The following is a 24,106-nucleotide window of genomic DNA, read 5'->3' as shown; positions in this document are numbered from 1 at the left end:
TGAGGTAAATGTTAATATTTAGGGACTCCAGGGGTGCCTGGGTGGCTCAGTCGGTTGAGTGTCCTACTTCAGCTCAGGTCATGATCTCGCGGTTCATGGGTTGAAGCCACGCATCTGGCTCTGTGCTGACAGCTTGGAGCCTGGAGCCTGCTTCAAATTCTGTGTCTCCTCTCTCTCTGCCCCTCCTCTGCTGGTGCTCTCTCTTAAAAATAAATAAATGCTAAAAAAAAAAAAAAAATTACTATTTAGGGAATCCAGGAGATAGGTAAATGGGAATGTTTTTGCAATGGTTCTGTATATCTAAGTTTGCCAATATATAAATGATAAAAGACGGGCTCCTGGGTGGCTCAGTCAGTTGGGCATCCGACTTTGGCTGAGGTCATGATCTCACGGTTTGTGAGTTCGAGCCCCACGTCAGGCTCTGTGCTGACAGCTCAGAGCCTGGAACCTGCTTCAGATTCTGTATCTCCCTCTCTCTCTACCCCCCCCCCCCGCTAATGTTCTCTCTCTCTCTCTCTCTCTCTCTCTCTCTGTCAAAAATGAATAAACATTAAAAAAAATTAATGGTAAAAAGAAAATACCATTTCATCACCTAAAAGAGAGGGAAAACATATTCATCTTACATCAAGTATCCAAAGTATAGCTTTAGTTACTTGTAGTTGGAGGTGTGTGCTCAAATATGCCAAGACCAGGCCCACAAACAGCCCTCCCACACCATTCCTCCCTCCCTTCCGCTTGCGCCCAAAGAGCTGTCTGGTTTCTTTAGGGTTAGGGTTACAGTCTTATCAGAAGATTCCTTATATTCGCTGGGTCATGGCCCCTTTGAGATCCTGGTCAAAACTGTAGATCATCTCTCTGAAAAGAATGTACATATACAGAGGCTTGAATGTAATTTGGGAGAGGGGCAGTTAGGGTTCTCCTGAAGCCCGGGGCAATGGGAATGGTCCTGAGTTGCAGTGAGGGCCCTTCTGTGGGTCTAGCTTGTGAAAGAGATGGCCAGGCGCTGGACATGTGACTTGCATGATCAGCCAGTTTCCCGCTGATTCCACTGGGTTATGAGATAATCCCTCAGCCATGAGGACTCCAGAAGACACAGTTTCTACTTACCGAACATTCTCTGCACGCCAAGCTCAGTGCTCGATGCTTCCTAGAGCCCGAACAACCCCAAGTTATGTGTTTTCATCTTTCATAGAACACGGAGCTGAGGGGACTCCATACACTCAGCCCTCTGACACTCATCACAAACTCCCCAAACCGAATCACATTTGGCCCCACTGGATGGGGAAGGCTGCAGCTGGTCTGCATGTCAATAAATCCTATCTTGTCCCCAATTCACCACACACACCAGAGTCTAGAGAACACAGATTTAATGAGACAGCGGCTATGGCATCAGTACAACCAGGTGTCCCTTGCTGCTTTTCTGTGAAGCGTTGGCCGTGCAAACTGGCTCTTTGGTGGGTGCTGGTTACAGTGCTTGGATTCCAAGACCCACACGTGATTTTGTTTAAAGACTCGGTCATCCAGAAGGGGAAGATGGCGATATTGGGGGAGGAGGGAATGGGGGTTGTTAAAAAGAAAAGGGAGCCAACTCCTCGTCCAGCAGATGCCAACTTATTAACGCTTTCTATGGACGTGGTGATTGTAACTACAATGATGTGACGTCCATTACGCGGTAAAGCCGGGAATGGCCAGTATCCTTCTGACAGAAATGGAAAGCACTGGTGGAAAATGTGTGGATCTGGGGGTGCAGGAAAAGGGCATCTGGACCTTAAGCCCCTCTTCAGCCCTCGAGAGGAAGGGGAAGCAGGGCAGGGACCTGTTGACCCAACCTCACCAATGTTTGCTTCTCACTGTTACCCCAAGGCAGATCAGAACACTCAGCGAGAGGATTGCCTAAAGCCACCAACAGAGGCTTTTCTGATGGTGCAGAAGAGCCAGGAGGAGGGGACACGGTCTTTAGCCACCCCTCTGATCCTCCAGCAGGCTAAGCCGACTTTTCTGCTGGCTGAAGCATCTCCTCTTGGGTTTCCTAGCCAAAGGTGATGGATACCCAAGTGGCTATGTTCCCTGCCCACCCCACCCCCACCACATATGTATGTCAACCATGTGCATCAACAGCTGACCACAGTCTGGGCAAGAGGGCACAAAAGGCTGGAGAGCCACATCCTGAAATGTCCCCTTCCCACAGGACTCCCCCCTCAATGGCAAGGTCTCTAAAGCACAAAACGTCCCTGCAAATACCGAGGTTGACTGTGGCTCCACCAGTGAAGAACCTGTGGCTTCTCACCCTCTGCCTAAGGGTCCCATTTGTCAGCTGGTGTACAGGACCTTCCACATCCTGTGCTCCAGGCTTCCCGCATGGGCTCTGAGATTCCTGCCCAAAGCTCCCTTGAGCAAATACTCCCAGCACCTCCAGGCCCCGAGCAAAAGACCACTGGCTGGTGGTCTCCAGGCCGTCCAGAGCCCTCCGCAGGCACTGTGGAAGCAGCATGGAGCTCCTCAGGCAGAGAGTTCCCAGAAGAGCCCCACAGGCCTACTGCTGCCAACCCCGTTGCCTAACCTAGAATTCCCCCAGGGGCATAGTCCCTGCTCCAAACTGGGAAGCAGGACAGCCTCTTCCAACTGGACCCCCAGCCACCCAGCCTGGAGCACCAGGGTAGGCTGGGCTGAGCAGCGGCAGGGGGAGTAGGAGGAAGAGACCACGGCCCCCTTCCCTCCACGTTGTACAGAACAGGTAACCCCTGGGCTGGTCCTGTCAGAGGAGAACCTAGGGACAGAACCTCAAGAGGCAGGGGCAGAGCCCTCAGGAGACAGTTGTGGACGACCCCAGCCAGAGACAACCAGAAGTCTCCAAACAGACAAGGGGCTGGGGGATGGGAGCCTCCAGGTAGATCCAAATCATCCATTGCAGGTTTTCCTCAGGCCAAGTCTGGGTGTATGTAGCCAGCACCCCCGGGGTTTGTTGGCTACTCCCACAAAGTCCTCTCTGGGTTTTCAGGGTGGCCAAAGCCCAGCAGCCTCGGCCCCAAGGCTCTTTGCCACCGGGGAGGTGAGACGCCCTTTGCCCGCTCCCCTGCGTACGGAGTCCTGAAGCCTTCACAGCAGCACACCCAGCAAAGAGCCAGGCTGCACCACATCCCAGCAAATGCCTGGGAGACAGATGACGGGCCGCATGGTGCCGCTTACACCCCTCCGGCCCAGCACAAGGGAGACGTCCAGGGGCTGCACCCTTGGGGTCTCCAGAACACAAAAAACACCTTGACTTTGGCAATGACCAGCAGGTTGGACGCCAGAAAGGCTTGGGTGGGGGGGTGCCTGCTGCTCTAGGCATCCACATCTGGACCAGGCTCCCGGAAGAGTGACTGCTTCCGCAAGGTGAGCCGGGCACACTTGGGACACGTGGTAGAGTTGTCATAGTAGCAGTCCCTGGGGGCGGGGCGGGGGGGGGGGGGGACAGGGGGTCAGCCCTAGGAAAGGTCCGGGCTCCCTGCACGTGAAGATCTACCGCTGAGCCTTCACGGGCTTCCTCAGTCAGGCTCCAACAGCCCCCTCCTCCCAAAGGGCAGAAGCCAGGTCGGCACCCAGATGTGTCTACCGGGCCTGCGATCCGGCTCTCAGCGCAGGCCTTCCCACGGGGTCCACACCTGCCCGCTGGCTACCATCCGCTGGGCGCTCTCGCCGCTTGGCTTCCCTACCTGTGCTTACCACCACTGTGCCGAGCCTCCGCCCAGGGCACTGGGGGGGCACAGGGTCCTGGGGACTATTAAGATTTGGTGGTGACACAGCAATGCTTGACCTCTGTCACACGGCACACACACTGCTAGCTCAAGGGAATCCACGCCTACAGCATGTGTTTTTGCTACGGGGACGCCAATCCCAGTTCCACGCTGTCACTGGATGCTAGGACAAAGAGCAAGTGCCAGGCAATAACCCGTGGCACAGAAATGGGGGGTGGGCATCTGAGTCCAGGGTGAGGAGTCACGCAGGGCCCAGCAGGCAGCACCTAGTATTAGTGACTGCGCTTATTAGAGAATTAAGTTATTTTTCTCCCAACATATGTGCGTTCTTCTTCCAAACAACCCACTAAGTCTTTTTGTCACAAATGCTCAAGTTGTTTGGATCTAAGTACTTAATAAAAATGTTGGTATTTCTTTCGGCCTAGGGATGTTTGAAAAAAAATCACCGGGACCCCGAGGGTGCCAGGAACCAGGAAGTCTAGGAACCTCTGGCCTCTGCTACGTCTCAGGTCTGGTGGAAAATGGGAGCAGGTCAGACACCGTGTGCACACCTGGGGTCTGGGCTGCAGCACCCTCCCCAGCCCCACAGGTGCTTGTTCCCCCGGGGAACTTTGAATTTCGTTCACATCAGGGTCTAACCCCGTATCTAGGATCAAAGCCAAGGGCTTTGAAAATCAGGCAGCAAAGACCTGAGCCTAAATGCCCCCCACCGTGGCAGGTGGCCCCCTCACCTGGCCCAAGGGTGGGTCGCAGCCACACTAACCTGTGGAAGACAGCAGAACACTCGGTGCACACAGACGTGTGGCTGTCGAAGGGGAACAGCACATCACCCTCTCTGCAGAGCTCGCATACGAAGCCCTTGGCCTGACACCGCTGGGGGGCAACAGTGGAGAGTGGGGGGCAGGTCAGCGCATGCTCCGAAGGGCACACTGGGCCAAGCTGTTTTCCCATCCTCCCTGCCCTCGAGACTGGGAGCAGAGGGCGATGCCCCCTGGTCCGGGCTGGGGGGCCCACCTCACAGTCCAGCTTGATGTGCTTGGCAAAGAGTGTGTGGGTCTCCGTGAGCGAGCAGCCGAGGCGGCCCGTGTGCGCATCCAGCAGGTCCTGGACGGAGTACATCTCATCGTTCTCCACAAAATGCTGCCGGTCCTGGAGCTGTGGGTCCCAGCAACCGTGACCCCAATACCAGGTGAGGGCCCCTTCCACCGCCCACCCCGACACTCCCGACATCTGGGCCCTAGGGGGGCTCGTGGAAGCAACAGGCTGCAGAGGGTGTCTGGGCCCCAGAGGGCACCCCCTGCACCATCCACACCGGTCACCTTGCTGCTTCCAACACAGCGGGCACACCCCACCTCTGCCCAGCATGCCATACCTCCTCCCGGCCCTGGCCCTGTTTACCACCAACATTCTGCACCTCCTTTCCCTGCCGTATCTTGTCCACAGACCTCAACCCCCGCCCCGACATTCTACTTATTTTTCTTCCCCACCCGAAGGGTGCTTCCTGAAGTGAGAGCAAGGATCCCTACCTGTTTTGTTCCCTGCTCCCTAGGATCTAGAACAGTGAATACCCCCGAATATTTGCTGAACAAATAAGTGAGCCTGGAAAAGTGTGTTCGTGGTCAGTCTTGCCTGGGCAGGCCTGTGCCTGGTCCACGCCTGGGCCTGGTCCACTGCGTGGAGATTCAGGTCAATACCTGCTTCTCCCAGTGTTTCTCGCACGGACGTAATCAGAGAACGCTTTTGTGGGCAGAATGCCCGTTTGCTTACTGCAGACCTCACGTCTGCTACGTCTCAGGTCTGGTGGAAAATGGGAGCAGGTCAGACACCGTGTGCACACCTGGGGTCTGGGCTGCAGCACCCTCCCCAGCCTGGGAGGGCTCCTTGGGAAGCCTGGGAGACCCTGTGCCAAACGCACAGCACACATAAGCTATCGACTCGTCTGAAAAAGTCTTGGGCACAGCGTGTCCTCGTTGCCCTGGCTCTCTGTTTCCCGTGTGCCCTCCCCCCCCCCCCCGACCCCGGATCCCCAGCTCCCGCTCCGGTGGCCTGACCTGCAGGAGCAGACGTGCCTCCATGGCCTCCTTGCAAGTGATGAAGTATGGCTTCATGAGCAGGATGTCCTGGCGCAGCTTCTAAGGACGAGAGGGGCAGGTGGGCATTCTCGGCCAGGGCGGAGCTGTGCCCTGGCACGTCTGGGTGGCTGAGGGGGCTGGCACTCCAGGTCGAGAGGGGACAGGATGCATCCCCTAGGTCACGTCCCCCGGGATGGTCCCAGATCTGAGAGCTGCAGCCGAGCTCAAGTTCAAATCACAGCGTCCAGGCCAACTGCACTCTGAGATGCATTTATCCTCAGACACATTGTACAAAAAAGAGAAAGAATGCAATACATCTCAATAATGTAGTACGTTAATGATGTTGCAATAATCTTTTGGGTACATTGGATCACATAAAATATATTGTTAAAATTAATTTCCCCTGCGTTTTACTTTTGAGGCGGCTACTAGAAAATTTCAAATTGCCTCTGGGCCTACCGTCATTGTGACCGGACACTGCTCTACTGTCTTTAACCCTAAAGATAGCCAAGGGGCCTCACTAGCCCTCAGCAGGTGGCATCTCTCCTCCCAGGACACGGGGGGGGGGGGGGGGGGGGGGGGGGGGGGGGGGGGTGGAGAACAACGTCCACCCTGCCCCCTCCAGCCTCACCCTGATCTCCACCAGCTCCTCCACGTAGTTGAAGAGCAGAGGGTTGATCTCGCGGAGCCTGAGGACCGGACGAGACACCATCAGTGCCAGGTAGCGCATGCTGCAGCGGGACACCTGGGGGACATGATGGAGTGGCATCTCCAGCATCACACATACTACCCCCCACGCCCCCCCCCCCAGGACCAAGATCCGCTCCCCCCACCCCCCAGGCCTGAGCACTGGCTCTCCGTCCTTGGGGCTACAGTTCCCCCCCACTCAGCCTGTATACGAACCCCACCCCCCCACCGCCCCCCCCCCCGCCCCTGCCTTGCGCGGCTCAAAGTCCCAGTTGTGCACAACTCGTGCAGGGATGATGGCCAGGTCATTCCAGTGGCAATGGCTGCAGTAGTACTGGCCGGTATAGTCACACTGCCGGGCCTCGCTGGGCACGCCCCCTGTGGAAGGAAGGGGCCACGTACAGGGAAACAGCCACCCTCCAGACCCGACGCAACCTCTTCTGAGCCCCAAGACCCGAAGCAAATCAGGCACCCGGCTACCCTCAGCTTTGTCATCAGTAAAAGGGGACAATAACCCCCACCACGGGACCGCTGAGAGGACCCCATAAATTAACATCAGAAACTCTCTGGAAGAAGGCCTAACATGGCGCACGAGCGAGCGACTATCGTGCTGTTTTTCCTGTCCAGGCGGGCTTCCTGTGACGCTGGGGCCGCCGGGGAGGCTGGAGCAGAGCAGCCTTGTGAGCACTCCCACGTGACCTAGGCGGGAGCCCGGTCTGCTGAGCGGGAAGAGAAAAGGCACAGTAGCAGCCCCTTGTCACTCCTCAAGGAGAGAGAGCAGGACACCATCCACGGGAGCCAAGCCGTCCTCAGCGTCTGACTGGTCCAAGTTTCTCACAGCTGTTGGCCGGGGTACCCTGCCCGGAGCCGCCTCCCTCACCCTGCGCCCTGCTCTCTCCGGGGGCACTCACGCAGAGAGATGGGCGCCCGGCACTCCGCGCAGCGGTAATCCTGGCTGTCCAGCCCTGTCTCGGGGCAGATGTTCAGCTCGTATTCCGCTTGGTGGCTGACTTTGGAGCGCACGCAGGGCTTGGAGATGAGGTTCAAGCACTTGCTATGACAGCGGTAGTAACAGCCTGGGGTGGGGAGGACCAGCAACGTGCCTCTCAGACGGGGGGAGGGAGGGGATCCCGCAGCCTGGACTGGCCTTCAGCTCTACTCCGGTTCCCACATCGACCTGAGAGCTTCTCCAGGCCCCACCGCAGGCCCCAGAACTTGAAAGACCTTGTCAGGCCCCCTCCCCAGCCTTGGCCTGTGGGGCGTGCGGGCCTTCGTCCTCAACTCCAGACCGCCGGCCATTCCCACCTGGATGCCGGAAGGGCATCAGACTCGCTCAGTCTAAATGGAATTCTCATTCTTCCTTGACAAACCCACCGCCCACACGTGGTTTTCCCGCCTCGCGTTTCAGGGACTCCGACCTTCCACCTACTGAGACTAAAATTTGTAAATCATCTCAGCTCCACTCTTACGCCCATTTCCAGCCCTTCAGGCAGTGCTGCGCTGGGTTCTTCTCCTCCAAAAGAGCCCCACCCCGGTCAGAGTGCCATCATCCTACCTGTCCATCTCTGCACTCCCTCCTTCAGCTGGTGCTCAGCTCGGCAGCCAGAGTGATCTCGTGAAAACCTAAGCACGTCCAGCCCCGACCTACGGCCCCCGGTGCGCTTAGAGAAAGTACCTGGTCGCCTCTGAGCCCACCTCTACCGACCTCCTCTCAGATGCAACGGCCCAGCCACACTTTTCTCTGCTCCACACAGAAGACACTGGACACACACCAGCCAGTGTATCTGGCCAAGTCCCCCCCACCAGGGGCATTCTTCCCCACATGTACTCCTGACTTGCTCCCTGACTTCCAAGTGTTGCTTGAATGTCACGTGATGCCTTTTTATTCCACCCTGAAGTCACACCCATCACACTCCCTGACCTACGCTATTCTCTTTCCTTGCGTTTCTTCAACTGTCTAACACACCATATGCTCGTTCAGAACAGCGCCATCCATAGAGATTTTCAGCCATAATGGAAACGTTTTCTTTGCACTGACCAATACGGTAGCCCCCAGCCTCATGTGGCCATTAAGCACTTGTAACGTAGACAGCACGAGTAAGGAACTAAATCGTTACTTGTTTGAATCAGTTTGAGTTCACGTGTGGCTCGTGGCTACTACACTAGAAAGCCGAACGTGGATGTGAGCCTGATAAAGGCAGGAGTTTGAGTCTCTTGTCCCTTGCTTTATGCCCAGTATTCCTCAGGGCTCAGCAAATACTGAGCACACTGCAGAGAACTCACCGGAACACAGCCCAGATATGGCAGCAGGGCTGAAGGTCTCTACCCTGCCCTGGGGACCAGGACTACCCACCAGAAGGGGCAGATCTGGGGCTCAGCCCACCTGTACAGGTGTACCAGGTCTGAATGAGCCCCCAGATAATGGTGTTGCACTTGTCACAGGTTTGCTTGACACTTTTGCTCTTCTCCTTGTAGAAACGGTGCTCGAGGAGGACTCGGATGTTGGGCTCGTCCTCGTTGGGGTCCTAGAGAGACCAGACAGGTGAGCCTGCTGTAACTCCTTTCCCTTCCCATGAGCTCCTGGGGCTAGTTCTGCCAGGTACCGTTTACAGCACGTATTGTGAGCTCCCCCAACATCACACCCCCTTTTCCCTTTAGCGAAAGAAATCGCCAGTGATGAGTCAGGCCTGAACCACCCAGAGTACAGACTGATTTTCCCAACATCTCCTGCACCTAGGTGCTGTCCTGGGACCATGTTAGGGCCAAGGGTATGTGAGCAGGAGTGACATGGCCTTCTCCCCCCTCCCACGTTTTTTCTGCTAAGTACAGACCCAAAGTGCCATGAGGCCATCTTGGATTCTCACAAGGACTGGAGGGCCTGGGATCCCCAACACCATTAGCTGCCGTATGGGCTCTAGGCCACCTATAGGGTTTCTACATAAGTCAAATTATACATCTGACTCCTTTAAACCACTGGATTTGGGGGCATCTTTGTTACCATACCCTCACCTATATCCTAGTGAATATTCTAGTTTCTAAGTTCCCAGGGATTCATGAGCCAGTCAGGGACCCAATGGCAGCCAAGCTAAAGAGTGCACACACTCAAGGACTTCAAGGACAGCTATGGGTTTTGGCCTCCAGAATCCATTACCCTTACCACTGTCCCCTTTGCAAAATCCTCAGGAACCACCCCCACACACACACCCACCAACTCTAGGTAATGAGGTTCGAGGCGGGCCTTACCTCACTTACTTGCCCCAGTAGGTGGCATGTGACCAGGACTGGCCAATCAAGATCAGACTAATAATAGAGAAATAGCCTCCACAAGGGGCAAGGGCCCACCCTTTCAGCCCCTCAGCATCTGGAAGGGGAGATTCCTACATTGCCCCCTCAGCCTCCATGGTAGGTAGGTCAGCACACACCTTCAGCTCCTGGAGTTTCAGCCGGAGGTGGATGAGCCGAACTACGGCATCCTTCTGCTTCTCTGAGTGCTCGGGCAGCTCCAGAATCACCTGCTTGCACTCCTCGATGGCCTGCCGCAGCTGCTGAATGTCAGAGGCCAGGAAGAGACCCTGCCCAGTGGGGGGGGGGGGGGGGGGGGGGGGGGGGGGGAGGGGGGCAGGCATCAGGTTGCATCAAATGCCCACCGTGCACGCTCTCCATGTGAAGGTGAAGCCCAGAGCAGACCTCCCTGCTCCTCACTCGCCTAGATGGAGAAACTGGAGCCTGGCAAGAGGGGCCCAAGGACTTGCTCAAGGCCCAGGAAAGTGAACAGCACAGGTCAGAACCACCCCATGCAGCCAGACCCCCAGCTGGACCTGTCTACTCACAGGCCCCTGAAAACCTGATTCAGGATGTTTTTCAAAACACAACTTCCTTCTTTCAGAAATTGAACTGCAGGGCGCCTGGGTGGCACAGTCAGTTAAGCGTCTGACCGGCTCAGGTCATGATCTCACGGTTCATGAGTTCGAGCCCCGCATCGGGCTCTGTGCTGACAGCTGGGAACCTGGGGCCTGCTTCGGATTCTGTGTCTCCCTCTCTCTCTGCCCCTCCCCTGCTTGCTTATTCTCTGCCCCCCCCCCAAATAAATAAGTAAACGCTATAAAAAAAAGAATTTTAGGGGCGCCTGGGTGGCGCAGTCGGTTAAGCGTCCGACTTCAGCCAGGTCACGATCTCGTGGTCCGTGAGTTCGAGCCCCGCGTCGGGCTCTGGGCTGATGGCTCAGAGCCTGGAGCCTGTTTCCGATTCTGTGTCTCCCTCTCTCTCTGCCCCTCCCCCGTTCATACTCTGTCTCTCTCTGTCCCAAAAATAAATAAACGTTGAAAAAAAAAATTAAAAAAAAAAAAAAGAATTTTAAAAATAAAAAATAATCAAATAGAGAAATCGAATCACTTTTCTCACTATGCTATTTTCCTTACTTCTACAGAGTTTCCTCTTGGATGAAAGCTGGGGAAACGACAATTGGCCTGTCATGGAGGAGAGGAAGTGGCCTCTAGCTTAACCACCAAGCCCAGAGACACACCCCTGGCCCCAGCACCTCACAAGGACCAAGGGTAAACGCCCAGCAAAGCCCCTAGTCTCAGGACACTGCTGCCACCGTGGAAGGAGACCAGGCTGCAGACTGGGCTGGGGAGCTGAGGCAGATCCCACACCAGGAAAGACAGCTGCCCTCAGGAGCCGCCCTTCGCCAGGAGACCAGGCAAAGAGAAGGTGACACCCCTACTCTTGGATCTCAGTGGGCGGCCCATAGGAGTGGCTCAAAATTTTTTTCATGAAATACATATCCATACCAGTAAAACTTAAAGACCATATTTGAAATAAAACGTCAGTGAGAACTGGGGGCTTCTGGGTGAATCTTTTTTGACTTAAGTTACATTTGAAAATTTTTTTTTCTTAACACTTTTTTTTTTTTTTTTTTTTTTTTTTTTTGAGACAGAGACAGAGCATGAGCAGGGAAGGGGCAGAGAGAGAGGGAAACACAGAATCGGAAGCAGGCTCCAGGCTCTGAGCCATCAGCACAGAGCCCGATGCGGGGCTCGAACTCACAGACCGTGAGATCATGACCTGAGCCGAAGTCGGACGCTCAAAGGGACGCTCAACCGAGTGAGCCACGCAGGCGCCCCTGACTTAAGTTACATTTGAATGTTACTATGTTTCTCTCAAATAAGAGCTGAAGATACTGGGGCGCCTGGGTGGCTCAATCAGTTGAGTGGTTCAGCAACCAACCAGCTCTTGATTTCAGCTCAGGTCATGATCTCACAATTCATGGGATCGAGCCTGCATCAGGGTCTGTACTGACAGCGTGGAGCCTGCTTGGGATTCTCTCTCTCTGCGCTTCCCTGGCTCCGGCATGCACTCACTCTCTCTCTCTCAAAATATATAAACATTTTTTTTTTTTAAGTTAAGGATACACAGGGGGCCTGGGTGGCTCAGTCGATTAAGCATCCGACTTCAGCTCAGGTCGTGATCTCACAGCTGGTAAGTTTGAGCCCCGCGTCGGGCTCTGTGCTGACAGCTCGGACGGAGCCTGGAGCCTGCTTTACATTCTGGGTCTCCCTCTTTCTCTCTCTCTGTCCCTAACCCCTCCCCTTGCGCTCTGTCTCTCTCAAAATAAATAAACATTAAAAAACAATTTTTTTAAGTTGAGGATACCTTGCATAAAACTAAAAGATTTTCAAACTTTATTTTTTTTTAGTTTATTTACTTATTTTGAGAGAGAGACAGAGAGTATGAAAGTGGGAGAGGGCAGAGTGAGAGAGAGAAAGAATCCCAAGCAGGCTCCACACTGTCAGCACAGAGCCCGACGCAGGGCTCAAACTCCTGAACCGTGAGATCATGACCCAAGCAAAAATCAAGAGTCGGACACTTAAACCAGCTGAGCCACACAGACACTCTGATTTTCAAACTTTTTAAAAAGAAATCATTAGAGCCCTTTAATTAAAACAAAACAAAACAAAAGGTTTCCACGGAACAAAATATCGAACAGAGGAGAATGGCCCTGCAGAGCTGAGTGGAGATGGGCAGGAGGACCCCTCCCCTCCCTCACCCTGCTGCACAGCTGCAGGACTCCCTAGGACCCCACATGGAACCACATCTGCCTCACAAGAACCTGGAGCATGGGGAGGGGGAAGGCCCAACACAGGAAGAGCAGCTCCAGGCCCCAAACCCCAGGTCAGTCCATCTCTGGCTCCCAAGCAGGTTTTCAGGGTGAGACTCAGCTGTCATGTGGTCTCAGATCCAAGGCCCAGGAGCCCCAGCTCAGGTGGACTGGGCGGGGAGACAAGAAAATGGCCAGCTCCCCCTGCCTCAGGGGCTCGCCCAGGCCCAAACCTTACCACAGGGCGGGAGAAGTGGTCCTCAGAAAGGCCGAGATCCATCACTCGCTCAGTGCAGTGGAATTCTGGCTCTCCAGGGGGCAACTCAGGCAGGGCCTCTGGAGTGGGTGCAGGGGTGGAGCACAGCAGAGAGAGAAGGAAAAATCAACCTGTGTTTCCACCAGGAGTAGGCTGGGGTGGGAAAGACCCTTGAGATGACAGAAGCCCACAGGAGGTGCTGAGGGGAACCAGGCCCTGCCCTGCAGCTGCCCTGTTTGCATTTGCAAAGGCACCCATATCCTTTACAAATAAGAGAGAGCCTTTCCAGAAAATGAGGTGGGGAGACCCTGGGTGGCTCAGTCGGTTGAGGTTGAGCGTCAGACTGTTGATTTCAGCTCAGGTCATGACCCCACGTCAGGCTCTGCACTAAGTGTAGAGCCTGCCTGGGATTCTCCCTCTCCCTCCGCCCCTCTCCCCTGCATGCACACACTCACTCTCTCTCTCTCTCTAAAATAAAAAATAAACAGAAAAATAAAAAGAGGTGGAAAGACACACACAGTGGCAAGAAGAGGTGTACAAAACAGTATCAGAAAAACACCCCAATTTCTAAGGCATACTTTGCGTATGTGTATATGGGTTGAAGGCTGCTAGATGGTTGAACAACAGAACTCCTAATGGTAGGAGACCTCTGTGTGCGCACGCGCGTGCCCACACACACCCTGGATACCCCGAGGTGACTCGGTCTGCCGTTCGTAGAACTCGCACCCTCCTGCCCTCCCAAGCTGCTGGCTGGGCCTCTGTTCAGCGCGTTCCAACGTCTCCCTGATGAGACCTCAGCTCTGAGCTTACGCTCCAAGGGTTCCTTTAACGAGCATCTGCTATGTGCTGGGCCCTGGGGCACAGCAGTGACAAGACAGTCACAAATCCCTGCCCTCGGGAGTGCGTGTGTGTGAATATTGATTCTGGGGAGAGCACAAGTGGGCGAGGGGCAGACAGAGGGGGACACAGGATCCACAATGGGCTCTGCTGACAGCAGCGAGGCTGATACAGGCCTCGAACTCACAGAGATCATGACCTGAGCTGAAGTCGGACACTCAACCGACTGAGCCACAGAGGTGCCCCAGGACTGTGTGTTCTCATGGAGGGGCAGAGATAAGTAAACTAAAGAACAGGGGGGAAGCGGTTTGTGCTGTGGACAAAAGGGAAGTGGCCAGCACGAGCCCAGCTCCATGGGAAAGCCGGCGTGCTCCACAAGAGGAACTAGGAAGGGGGGGGCACAATGTGAGGGGTCGGGTTGCCCACGCAGGCCTCCCCCCAGCACCCGCCTTCAGAAGCGAAGTCTGGGGCCTCCTCGCTGGCCCTCTGCTCATGCTGCCTTGGCCCCAGCTGCTTGTTGAAGGGGTTGAGATGGGCCTGCCGGAACCGGGCCAGCTTCTCATCATATTCCATAGCATCCCACCTGCAGAGGAAGAGGGGGGCAGAGACGACCGCCCGGCTCCCACACTCGTTGCATTGCCGTCCCCTTCCCGAGTTCCTGGGGTCTCAGAGGGGATGCCTGGCCTCCTTCCCCTCCCCAGGAGGGGCCAGGTGGGGCACCCCCACACCACAGGTGCCGTCTGCTGCCCGGCCCCAAGCCAGCTCAGCCCCTTCACCCAGGCCCCACCGGCAGCACCCCCTCAGTAACAGCAACCCACTCAGATCCCGCAGGTGGCACGAGCAGAGCTAGGACAGGGGGACGACCAACCCGAGGGCGCCCCGCCGGTTGGAACCTAGGCCCCTCGCCTCCCGTCGGCCCCAGACGCCTCGTTCATCCCCAGTACAGCTGGAAGAAAGGCCTGGCTGCCCCCGTGAGACACCACCTCCCGGGACCCGGTTCCTTACTTCCGGCCCCAACCAGACGTGCTCCCTTTCTGTCAGAGCAACCCAAAACCACAGCCCCTGAGCGGAGCCACCGGTGAAGACTGCCAGAGGTCACAGTGCTGTACCCTCTGGAGCCCAGAGCCCAGGCCTGCTCGGCCACCCGCAGCGTGGCCTTGGGCAGGACCCACCTTCCCAGGGCCCTCGGAGCTCCAGCTCTCTGCTGGCCACATAGAGGAGACCCTGGCATCGCTCGTTAATCATCATGTCAGCAAGGGTGGCACCTCACGGGCCTGGATTCCCACCGAGGCTCCATGTGGCCTGAGTCAGGACATGGCCCCACACCCTGGGCTCCCAGGAAGGGGGAGGAAGTTCTTAGTTCACCACCTGGTGCTGCTTCCCCTCCCGAGGGCTCGGTCCAGAACACACAGGGCTGATGGCCTCCGACAGGGAGAAAGGGGCTTTGGTGAGGTCAGGGGTTTCCTTCCTAGGTGGGGCCACATTCCTTAGCCTCTCCCTGCCTGCAGGGTGACAGCAAGTCAGATGTTTTGTAAAACAGCTTTGTAGAAAGTGACAGGTATGAGTTGCTTTCTTCGTGCCGTTTAGTCTGAAATAACTTGCGATTATCAAGGATAATACTGTGACCCCTATCTGCACCCCCTGCAAAAGAAAGAGAACTGAGCCCAGACGGATGGCCTTGGTAAGTCACCCCCCACCCCTGCCCAGTGCTGGCCGCTGTCCTGCATCTGGGTCAGAAACGCCCACACTGTGAGACCTGTCCTGCCTGTTTGGCCTCTGGAGGGAGGATGTGGGTCGGGAGTTCTGGTCCGGCAGAAACCGGCACCCACTTACTGGCTGCCCCTGGGTCAAAACACGGGAAATTACAGGTGCCATGGGCTTAAGCCTCCTCTCTCTTGTTACCTGACAGCTTTGGGCGGCTCACACAGGGTGGCTGGGCCCCAATGCCTGGTGCCTCTCCAAATGGCAGGGGCCACAGTGTCCTATGAAGCAGGACTCTGGGATGCAGGAAGGGCCATACTCCTTCACCTCTTCTCCCCAAGCAGTGACAAAGATTCTTTACTTGACCAGACTTGAGTCAGGCTCCCAAAATCTATCACAGGCCCACCTGTGCCCTTCCTGTAAAATCCAATTTTAACAAAACCCTGCTGTTTGAGTTTAGCAAGAGTCCCCCACTCTGATGCCGGGTCAGCCTCACATCTGGTATCACCCCCAGGTGACATCTGATCACCCCGCCTGCCCTCAGCAAAGATCCCGTCGGGTGGGTTTAGCCAGAATCCTCCCCTCACCCCTGACGTCCCCCCCCCCCATTAAGTTTCCACGCAATGATTTTAAGCTGCTCCTTGGCTATAAACTCCCACTTGCCCATGCCGTATCCGGCGTCGAACTGGGTTCAAGACCAACGGCTCTTTTCCCCTACTGCAAGAGCCCTCAATAAAATCTGTGTTTACTATTTTTAACAACTATCCAGGTCTGTGTTTTCTTTGACTGTGGGGGAGCTAGATTTTTGGCTTAGCATCCCTACAGCTAGATGTGCTCATGTGACTATGTTAAGACCGATAGAATTTAAACAGAAAGGTCTCATGAGAATTGTTCTTAAAAGGAGGCACTGCCCCTCTTCAGCTCTAACTCTGGTCACCTGGGATGCAGAGGTAATGGGTGGAGCTAGAGTAGCCACCTTGGGTTGTGATGTAGAAATCCTGAGCTGCTTTACCCCCAGGCTTCATTCGAATAAGACAGACATAAACTTCTGTTTGGGAGAGGGATTTCTGTCTCTTACATCCAAAACAGACCCTGTCTGGCCGCCCTGAGAGCCTTGTGGTAATAAAACGAATTGGTGCTATTCGAATCCTGGCTCTGCCAGCTCCCAGCTGACGTGCATGGTCTCTGGCAAATGCCTCAACCTTTCTTTGCTTTTGATTTCTCATGTTTCAAACGGGGATAATAATAGTACCCGCTGTATGGGATTATCACAAAGATTAAATACAGAGGTCTGACTATCCTGGCCAGCACGCAGCATGCATCCAATAAATATCAGCTACAACTTAGCATTATCATTGTTCCTAATGTTATTAAGAATCATACGGCCCTGATTTACATTCTGGGCCTCCCAGTGATGAGCTATACGATCTCATTTTCTTGCCCACAAATAAGGGAGAATACCTACCTACTGGGGTGGGTAGAAGGACCCAGTATGTAGTTAAATAAGGCAGGAGAGCCCACAGCCCAGAGGTGCTCCTAACCGAACTGCACTGTCATCACATGATGCCCCGCCTAACCCGCAGGAAATCTCCCAGCATTTTAAAATATGGCCAGAGCAGCTCAAAGGCGGGAACCCCTGTGCTCTTCTGAGCAGCTCTCCTCTGGGCTGGAAGCTCCCTTGGAAAAGCATCTTTCATTTGCCTGCTTAGGGGTAGTTCCGGCTCCAGGCTTGGCACAGAGGCCACGGATGGTTGGTTGGATGGATGGATGGATGGATGGATGGAGGGAGGGAGGGTCCTCTGACCCCTCAGCCTCAGTCTCTCTCCTGCCAGGTTGGAGAATCACGCCTCGCTCAGGGCTGCCGAGCACAGACAGGTGATGTCCCAACATACTGGGCCACCGCAGCACACAGCAGCTGACTCGGACGCACACAGCGCGCCCCGCGGGGTTCACCCCTCAGAGAGCCCTGCCCCCACACTCAGGCTTGGCCTCCCACGGAACAGGCAGGAGGGAGGAGACTGAGCCAAAGGAAGGAAAGCGAAAGGAAGCCACTAAGCCCACTATCCACCTGTGCCCTCCTCCCAGACGCCCCTTCTCTGGCAGAAGTGAGGGGAGGACAACGCGAGTTAGCAATCAAGGGGACTTCAGGACAAAGCTCGGGGTTCGTGACTCCGCCAGCCTCGGTGTCCTGCCTGGGGCACAGCCACCAAAAAGGGTCTAGCGTCACCCCCGCCACGGCTGGAGGGGGGTTGTCTGCCACTGACGCCGGCGGAGTGGCCGCTGGCCGCCTCGGGAACAGGCACCTTCCCCAACTTGGCTCACAACAGCAGGCCACACTTTGGGGACCCCCGCGAACCCGCGGCGGGCGCGCATCCATTCCATAGGCGAGGAAACTGAGGCTCGGCGCGGCCCAGCATTCGCGGACAGTGGCACAGTCCTGGGAGGTGGCGCGGGCCCCACGTCGAGGCCGGAAGCGGTGACACCGTCACCTGGGGGGCGGGGAGGGGGCGGCATTCCCCCTCTCGGGTGATAAACGCGTCCGAGCCGAGCAGCACCGCAGCGCGGGTCGCCGACGCCCTCTGCGCCCGAGGGAGGCCCGGAGGGGGCGCGCCCCGACCCGTCGGGTCTGGATCCTGCCCCGGGTGGGGGGCGGGGGTCCGGGGCCCGTCGCTCGTCCCCCGCGCCCTCGGGCAGGGGGCGCCGCGGCCGGCCGAGAGAGCCCCCGCGGGCCGAGCGCCCCTGCTCCCCGCACCCCCGGCACCCCCGCCCCTCAGCCGGCCCGCCCCGACTCCCCCCTCCGCCGCTCACCTGACCGCCGCCGCCCTCGCCACATTGGAACCCGCCCGCCGCCCTCGCCACAGTGCAGCCGCCGCCGCCCGCTGCTGCCGCCTGCGGCCCGGAGGCTCATGACAGGCGGCCGAGCCCGCAGCCTCCACGTCCGCCTCCGGGAAATGGGTGAGGCGTCGCCCGCCCTGTTCCAGACGGCGCGGCGCGGTGCTGCATTTTTCTGTGTTCCCTGTAATCACAGAAGTCATGGTTTATCTTTTTAAATGTTTATTCATTTTGAGACAGAGACAGAGACAGAGACAGAAACAGAGAGACAGAGACAGAGCAGGAGCCGGGCAGGGGCACAGAGAGAGGGAGACGGAGACAGAGCACCAGCAGGGGAGGGGCAGAGAGAGAGAGAGAGAGAGAGACAGAATCGCAATCAGGCTCCAGGTTCTGAGCTGTCAGCACACAGCCCGATGCGGGGCTCGAACTCACCAACCGTGAGATCATGACCTGAGCCAAAGTCTGACGCTCAACCAACTGCACCACCCAGGCGCCCCTCATACACGTTTTTTAAATGTTTATTTATTTGGGGGGGGGGGGAGGGAGAGGCAGAATCGAAGCAGCTCCAGGCTCGGAGCTGTCAGCACAGAGCCCCATGCGGGGCTGGAATCCACAAACTGTGAGATGGTGACCTGAGCCCAAGTCAGATGCTTAACCGACTGAGCCACCAGGGCTCCCCAGAAAAGTCATGGTTTAAATCGAAACCGCAACACTTAAGGAAAAAATGGTGGTATTTAATTTCTTTAAAAAAAAAAACAAAACAAAAAAAACAACAAAGCCCAGTGGTTGAGGGGAAAAGGGAAGTGGGAATCACTGTGCAAATAGCCCTGCTGGAGGGCACCTGCACCACCCTGGGTGGTGTTCACCGCTGCTGAGGTAGGGGGAAGGGAAGCACGTTCTGTTCCGTCTTACAGAAGAGGAAACTGAGGCACAGTGAGGCCAGGGGAAGAGTCAGTGGAGGATGGGTTAAGGGACGCTGGTGAAGCCTGGATCTGAAGTAGCTGGTCTTATTACTGCTTTCTAGGTTTGCCGTGCCCTTGCTTCATTTCTCGCTATAATCCTCACCACTGTCTGATGTCCTCGGTCTCATATACTTAGTAGTAGTATTTAATGTGTGGTTGTTTTTGGGTTTTTTTTGTTTGTTTGTTTTTTGTTTTTGAGAGAGAGAGAGAGAGAGAGAGAATGAGCAGGAGAAGGGCAGAAAGAGAAGGGAGCAGAGAATCCAAAGCAGGCTCTGCACTGACAATGGAGAGCCCAATGCGGGGCTTGAACTCACAAACAGTGAGATCATGACCTGAGCCAAAACTGAGACTCAGACACCCAACCAACTGAGCCACCCAGGCACCCCTGCCTCATACCTTTTTGCTTACTGTCTGTCTCTACCATCACCCCTCCCCCCACCAGAAACCAAGGGTTATGGACAAGCGTTCCGTTTACTTTCTTCAGGGCTGCTTGCCCAGAACAGTGGCTGGACACAGGAGGTGCTCCCTTACATGGACTGAGGAAGGAATAAGTCCGCGAGTGAGGTCAGCCTTGAGTGAGACAGGCTTCCACAAAGGTGTGTTAGCACCAGCTGTTGAACTGAATCAGTGTCTGGTAAACCAGGCCTTGGCTGAGGTCCTGCGACACAGCAGAGAAAAGACAGACAAGGTCCTAGCCCTCAAGGAGCCAGACACACAACATGCAAAGACACAAATTAATAAGAGATATGATAAGCACCAAAAAGGAAATAAACAGGGTGACCAGACGGTGGAAAAGGCCAGGGGAGGAGGACAGTAGGCTCCGGGTAAGACCCAAAGGGTAGGACGGTGAGAACCACTGAAGGACTGGGGAAAAGCACAGTGCAAAACACTCGAGGAACCGAAAGATCCAGTGTGCCCGTGGAAAAGAAAGCAGGTCAGTGTGGCCAGAGATTGGTAAGATGGGAAGCCTGGTAAAAGGTGAAGTGAGAAGCAAAGCTGTAGCATTCGTACCCACATCGGCTTTGATTTGTGCCAAGACAGGAGCCACTGGAGGGTTCTTTTTTCTTAACAGCTTTATTCAAGTATAAATCGAGGTCTTGTAGATAAATACCCAGAAGTGGGATTGCTGGGTCATGTGGTAGCTCTCCTTGTAACTGCTGGCGTAAGCTCCACACGGCTCTCCATCGTGGTTGCACCATTTTGCATTCCCATGAACAGTGTGCAAAAGTTCCAGTGTCTCTACATCCTTACCAACACTTGTCGTCTTTTATTTTTTGATAATAGCCATCCTAACAGGTACGAAACGATACCTCACTGTGGTTTTGATTTGCATTTCCCCGATGATTAGTAACACTGAGCATCTTTTTTTTTTTAAGTTTATTTATTTATTTATTTATTTATTTATTTATTAGTAATCTCTACACCCAACGTGGGGCTCAAACTCATGACCTTGAAATCAAGAGCCACATGGTCCGCCAACTGAGCCAGCCAAACGCCCCAACATTGAGTATCTTTTTCTATACATCTTGGCCATTTGTATATCTCCTTTGGAGAAATGTCTATTCATGTCTATCTTGTCTATCTATTCATGTGTCTATCTTGTAATCAGGTTGATTTTTTACTGTTGAATTGTTGGAATTCCTTATACATTTTGGAAACAAACCACTTATCGGATATATAGTTTGCAAATATTTTCTTCAATCCCACAGGCTGACTTTCTACTTCGTTATTTCCTTTGTTGTGCAGAAGCTTTTTAGTTTGATGAAAACCTGTCTCTTTTTACTTTCATTGCCTGTGCTTTGGGAGTTACATCCATGAAATCGCTGTCAAGGCCAATGTCATGAAGCTTCTCCCCTGTTTTCCTCTAGGAGTTTTATAGTTTCAGGTCTTATATTAAGTGTTTAATTCATTTTGTGTTGAGTTTTTTGTGTATGGTGTAAGATAAGTGTCTAATTTTGAAAAAAATGTTAATGTTTATTTTTGAGAGAGAGACAGAGACAGAGTGAGAGCAGGGGACGGGCAGAGAAAGAGGGAGGCACGGACTCTGAAGCAGGCTCCAGGCTCCGAGCTGTCAGCACAGAGCCCCATGCAGGGCTCGAACTTACAAGCCTTCGAGCTGTGAGATCATGACCCAAGCCAAAGTTGGACGCTTAACCAACTGAGCCACCCAGCTGCCCCAATAAGTGTCCAATTTTAATACTTGGCATATGGATATCCAATTTCCAAATGCCGTCTGTTGAAGGATAAAAATCGCAGGATCATCTCGATAGATGTAGAGAAAGTATTTTATAAGACTCAATACCCCATCGTATTAAAACTCTCAAAAGTTAGGAACAGATGCAACTTAGCTCAACATAATAAAGGCCATATAAGAAAATCCACTCTTGCCTCACCCCTAACCCCCTGCAGCCAGAGACTTAGCCAGGAGCACAGCCAGAGGCCAGGCCAGGGCTCCAGGGAGGGTCTGGACATTCCTCCGCTCCCCTCTCTGGGGTATGCTGGCGAGTTTCCAGCGTCACTGCAACCACGGGCGACTCTCGCATTTTCTCTCTTTTATTAATTTTTGTTCTATAATTTTCCTGTGACATTCAGCCATCCTGGAAAACTGAAGGTTATTACACATATGACGGGTGCTGGAAAGTGGAGGGATCCTGGAGAGAGACTCCAAGACTCTAGGACTGTCACAAATGGTTTCTGCTGGCAACGAATCCAGGCCTCCACCAAACACCCTCAGAGAAGGAGACGGGAACCACCTGGAAGCATTCCATTTTGGCTCCGGGACCAGGAAGTCCCACTCCACATCTGACCACTCATGTTTGGCCTCCGCGGAGCAGCAGCAGCTTTGCTGGGCTGGCGTCTTCAACTTCAGAACCTTGAATGTTGCCACCAGAGTCCTGCTGTGTGATGCCCTCCTACGCACACCTTAGGGCCTCTGGTGATGAGCTTCCTGGCTGGTGGGCTCAGAGATGAAGACCGGGTATGAATTATGACCCTGCCAGGAGCGGTAAATGACACCATCTCAGTCGAGCACTTGTCACAGACCAAGCGTGGTAAACCTGTAAAAATGGCTTTTGTGAATTAGCATTAAGGTTGCTCTGAGTTTGTTCAAGCTGCTCTAACAGAGCACCACAGGCTGGGTGACTTATAAACAATTTATCGCTCACAGCTCTGGAGGCTGGAAGTCTGAGGTCGGAGCACGAGAACGGCTGGGTGCCGGTGAGGGTGCTGTTCTGGTTTGCAGACCGCTGCTGTCTCCTGGTGCCCTCACAAGGTGGAAAGGATGACAGAAGTCTCTGGGATCTCTTTAAAAGGGCACTAATCCCATTCGTGCTGGCTCTACCCTTATGACCCAAACACCCCACTTCCTAGTACCGTTACATAAGGGTTAGGACCTCAACATACGAATTTGGGGGGGGGGGCACAAGCATTCATTCCATAGCAGGTGCAATGCTGAGAAACCCTGCTTTTGAATGTTTATTTATTTTTGGGGGGACAGAGAGAGACAGCATGAATGGGGGAGGGGCAGAGAGAGAGGGAGACACAGAATCGGAAACAGGCTCCAGGCTCTGAGCCATCAGCCCAGAGCCCGACGTGGGGCTCGAACTCACGGACCGCGAGATCGTGACCTGGCTGAAGTCGGACGCTCAACCGACTGCGCCACCCAGGCGCCCCTGAGAAACCCTGCTTTTGAAACTCACAGGCTGAGGAACACTGTTTGCGATCATATTAGTGGCAACGGGTGTCCAGCTCCCGCCTGGGGTATGAAAGTCACACTGGCCACCGACTCAGGGGAGCCCCAGTGTGAGCTGCTCCACAACACCCCATATCTACTTTAACTCTGTACTTCCCCAGGAAATGGGATTCCGGTCAGGTTCCAAGTCCTGGTCAGAGGCCCCTATCTTCACACTGGGCCACAATGACTCGACTTCAGTTCGTTCAGTGTTGTCTGAGCCTGCCATCCCTCCAAATCCCACGGAAGCCTGGCTCATTCTTTACGTGGGAAAACTCCCACCCTGCCCCACGCCCCACTTGCGGTGGCCGCGACGGCTGCGTCTGGTAGTCTCTAAAGGCTGGATCTCAGCAGCCTCCAGTGCATACACTCATGTTTGTTATTATCTAAGCAAGTAGTTTTCAAAGACTTGTGCTCGCACAATGAATCTAAAGTCCAAGCAGGCACCGGATCTTTGCGGCTGGGAAAAGTGCTCTTAAGAGGGGAGATGGCCTGGCTATAGGGAGCGGGGCAGCAGCTGAGGTCACCTCCGTTTGGTGCACTCACCTTCCTCTCCTCAGGTTGCTGCTGTCCCCAGGGGTGGTGGGAACGGTGACGACTCAGCCCCCAGCCTCCTCCGTTCAAACTGTGGCCCTGCCACTGGCAGCTGGACACCCTGGGACAGTTTTGCTTGTCTCCTGCCTCAGTGTCTTCCTCTGCTTCACAGGGTCACGCGAGGAGCACACGAGAGGGTGAAGAGCTCAAGATTGCCTGACCCTGCCTGGCCCAATTGCAGGGCTGCTGAAGAGTCCTAGGCTAGGATTACTGGATTTAGCAACTGAGGCATAATTGCTCAGCATAATCATGCCCTCAAGTGGAAGGTTATTTGTTGTTTGTCTGAAATTCCAATTTAACTAACTGGGTGTCCTGGATCTGTCCTGGCCGCCCTCTCCAAGTGTGAACTAATCTCCTGGCCCGAGTACCTCCTGCAGGGGACCAGGCAGAGGGTTAGGGAGGGTTGAGGCTTCTCCCGCATGAGGGCTGGCAGTGTGCCCAGGTCCGGACACCCCGGGTCCTTCACCTAGGCTGAAATGGACAGGCGGACCTAAGGGTGAGGCAGCCAATGAAGTGGCCGTCCCAAATGCCAGCCAATAGGGTCATTCCCACTGAAGGGTGCTGGGCCAATCAGAGCTCTCGTAGGAGGGTCTGCAAGACC

The 24,106-nt window shown here is 54.8% G+C and overlaps 1 protein-coding gene across 4 annotated transcripts; it reads right to left on the bottom strand.

Moving 5' to 3' along the window:
- Positions 1–1,350: 1,350 nt before the first annotated feature.
- DEF8 (differentially expressed in FDCP 8 homolog) lies at positions 1,351–18,273 on the bottom strand. 4 transcript variants are annotated; one of them, XM_045440093.1, is made up of 12 exons: positions 18,196–18,273; positions 14,136–14,269; positions 12,832–12,929; positions 9,919–10,068; positions 8,880–9,021; positions 7,408–7,572; positions 6,747–6,874; positions 6,441–6,554; positions 5,789–5,869; positions 4,752–4,892; positions 4,501–4,610; positions 1,351–3,426 (listed from the first exon to the last, which is right to left on the bottom strand). In XM_045440093.1, exons 2-12 carry the CDS (start codon positions 14,257–14,259, stop codon positions 3,324–3,326), a joined length of 1,356 nt encoding a protein of 451 aa, XP_045296049.1. In that variant the 5' UTR covers positions 14,260–14,269; positions 18,196–18,273; the 3' UTR covers positions 1,351–3,323. The 4 variants fall into 4 exon arrangements, with proteins under 4 accessions (XP_045296049.1, XP_045296050.1, XP_045296051.1 ...); XM_045440094.1 differs by having other exon boundaries at positions 4,752–4,841; XM_045440095.1 differs by lacking the exon at positions 18,196–18,273 and adding an exon at positions 14,859–15,001.
- Positions 18,274–24,106: the final 5,833 nt, after the last annotated feature.

The sequence above is a fragment of the Leopardus geoffroyi genome, chromosome E2, assembly GCF_018350155.1.
Source record: "Leopardus geoffroyi isolate Oge1 chromosome E2, O.geoffroyi_Oge1_pat1.0, whole genome shotgun sequence".
Lineage (NCBI taxonomy): Eukaryota > Metazoa > Chordata > Mammalia > Carnivora > Felidae > Leopardus > Leopardus geoffroyi.
The sequence above is the reverse complement of the archived record's forward strand: the minus strand, read 5'-3'. Positions and strand labels throughout refer to the sequence as shown.

Excerpts from the sequence above, each read along its gene's own strand:
- DEF8 (XM_045440095.1), bottom strand. The coding sequence starts at position 14,917 with ATGCCAGGGTCTCCTCTATGTGGCCAGCAGAGAGCTGGAGCTCCGAGG. Across the intron at positions 14,270-14,858 it reads GCTCCGAGGGCCCTGGGAAG|GTGGGATGCTATGGAATATG; the intron begins GTGGGTCCTGCC and ends CTTCCTCTGCAG. Across the intron at positions 4,893-5,788 it reads AGGCACGTCTGCTCCTGCAG|CTCCAGGACCGGCAGCATTT; the intron begins GTCAGGCCACCG and ends TGGGACCCACAG.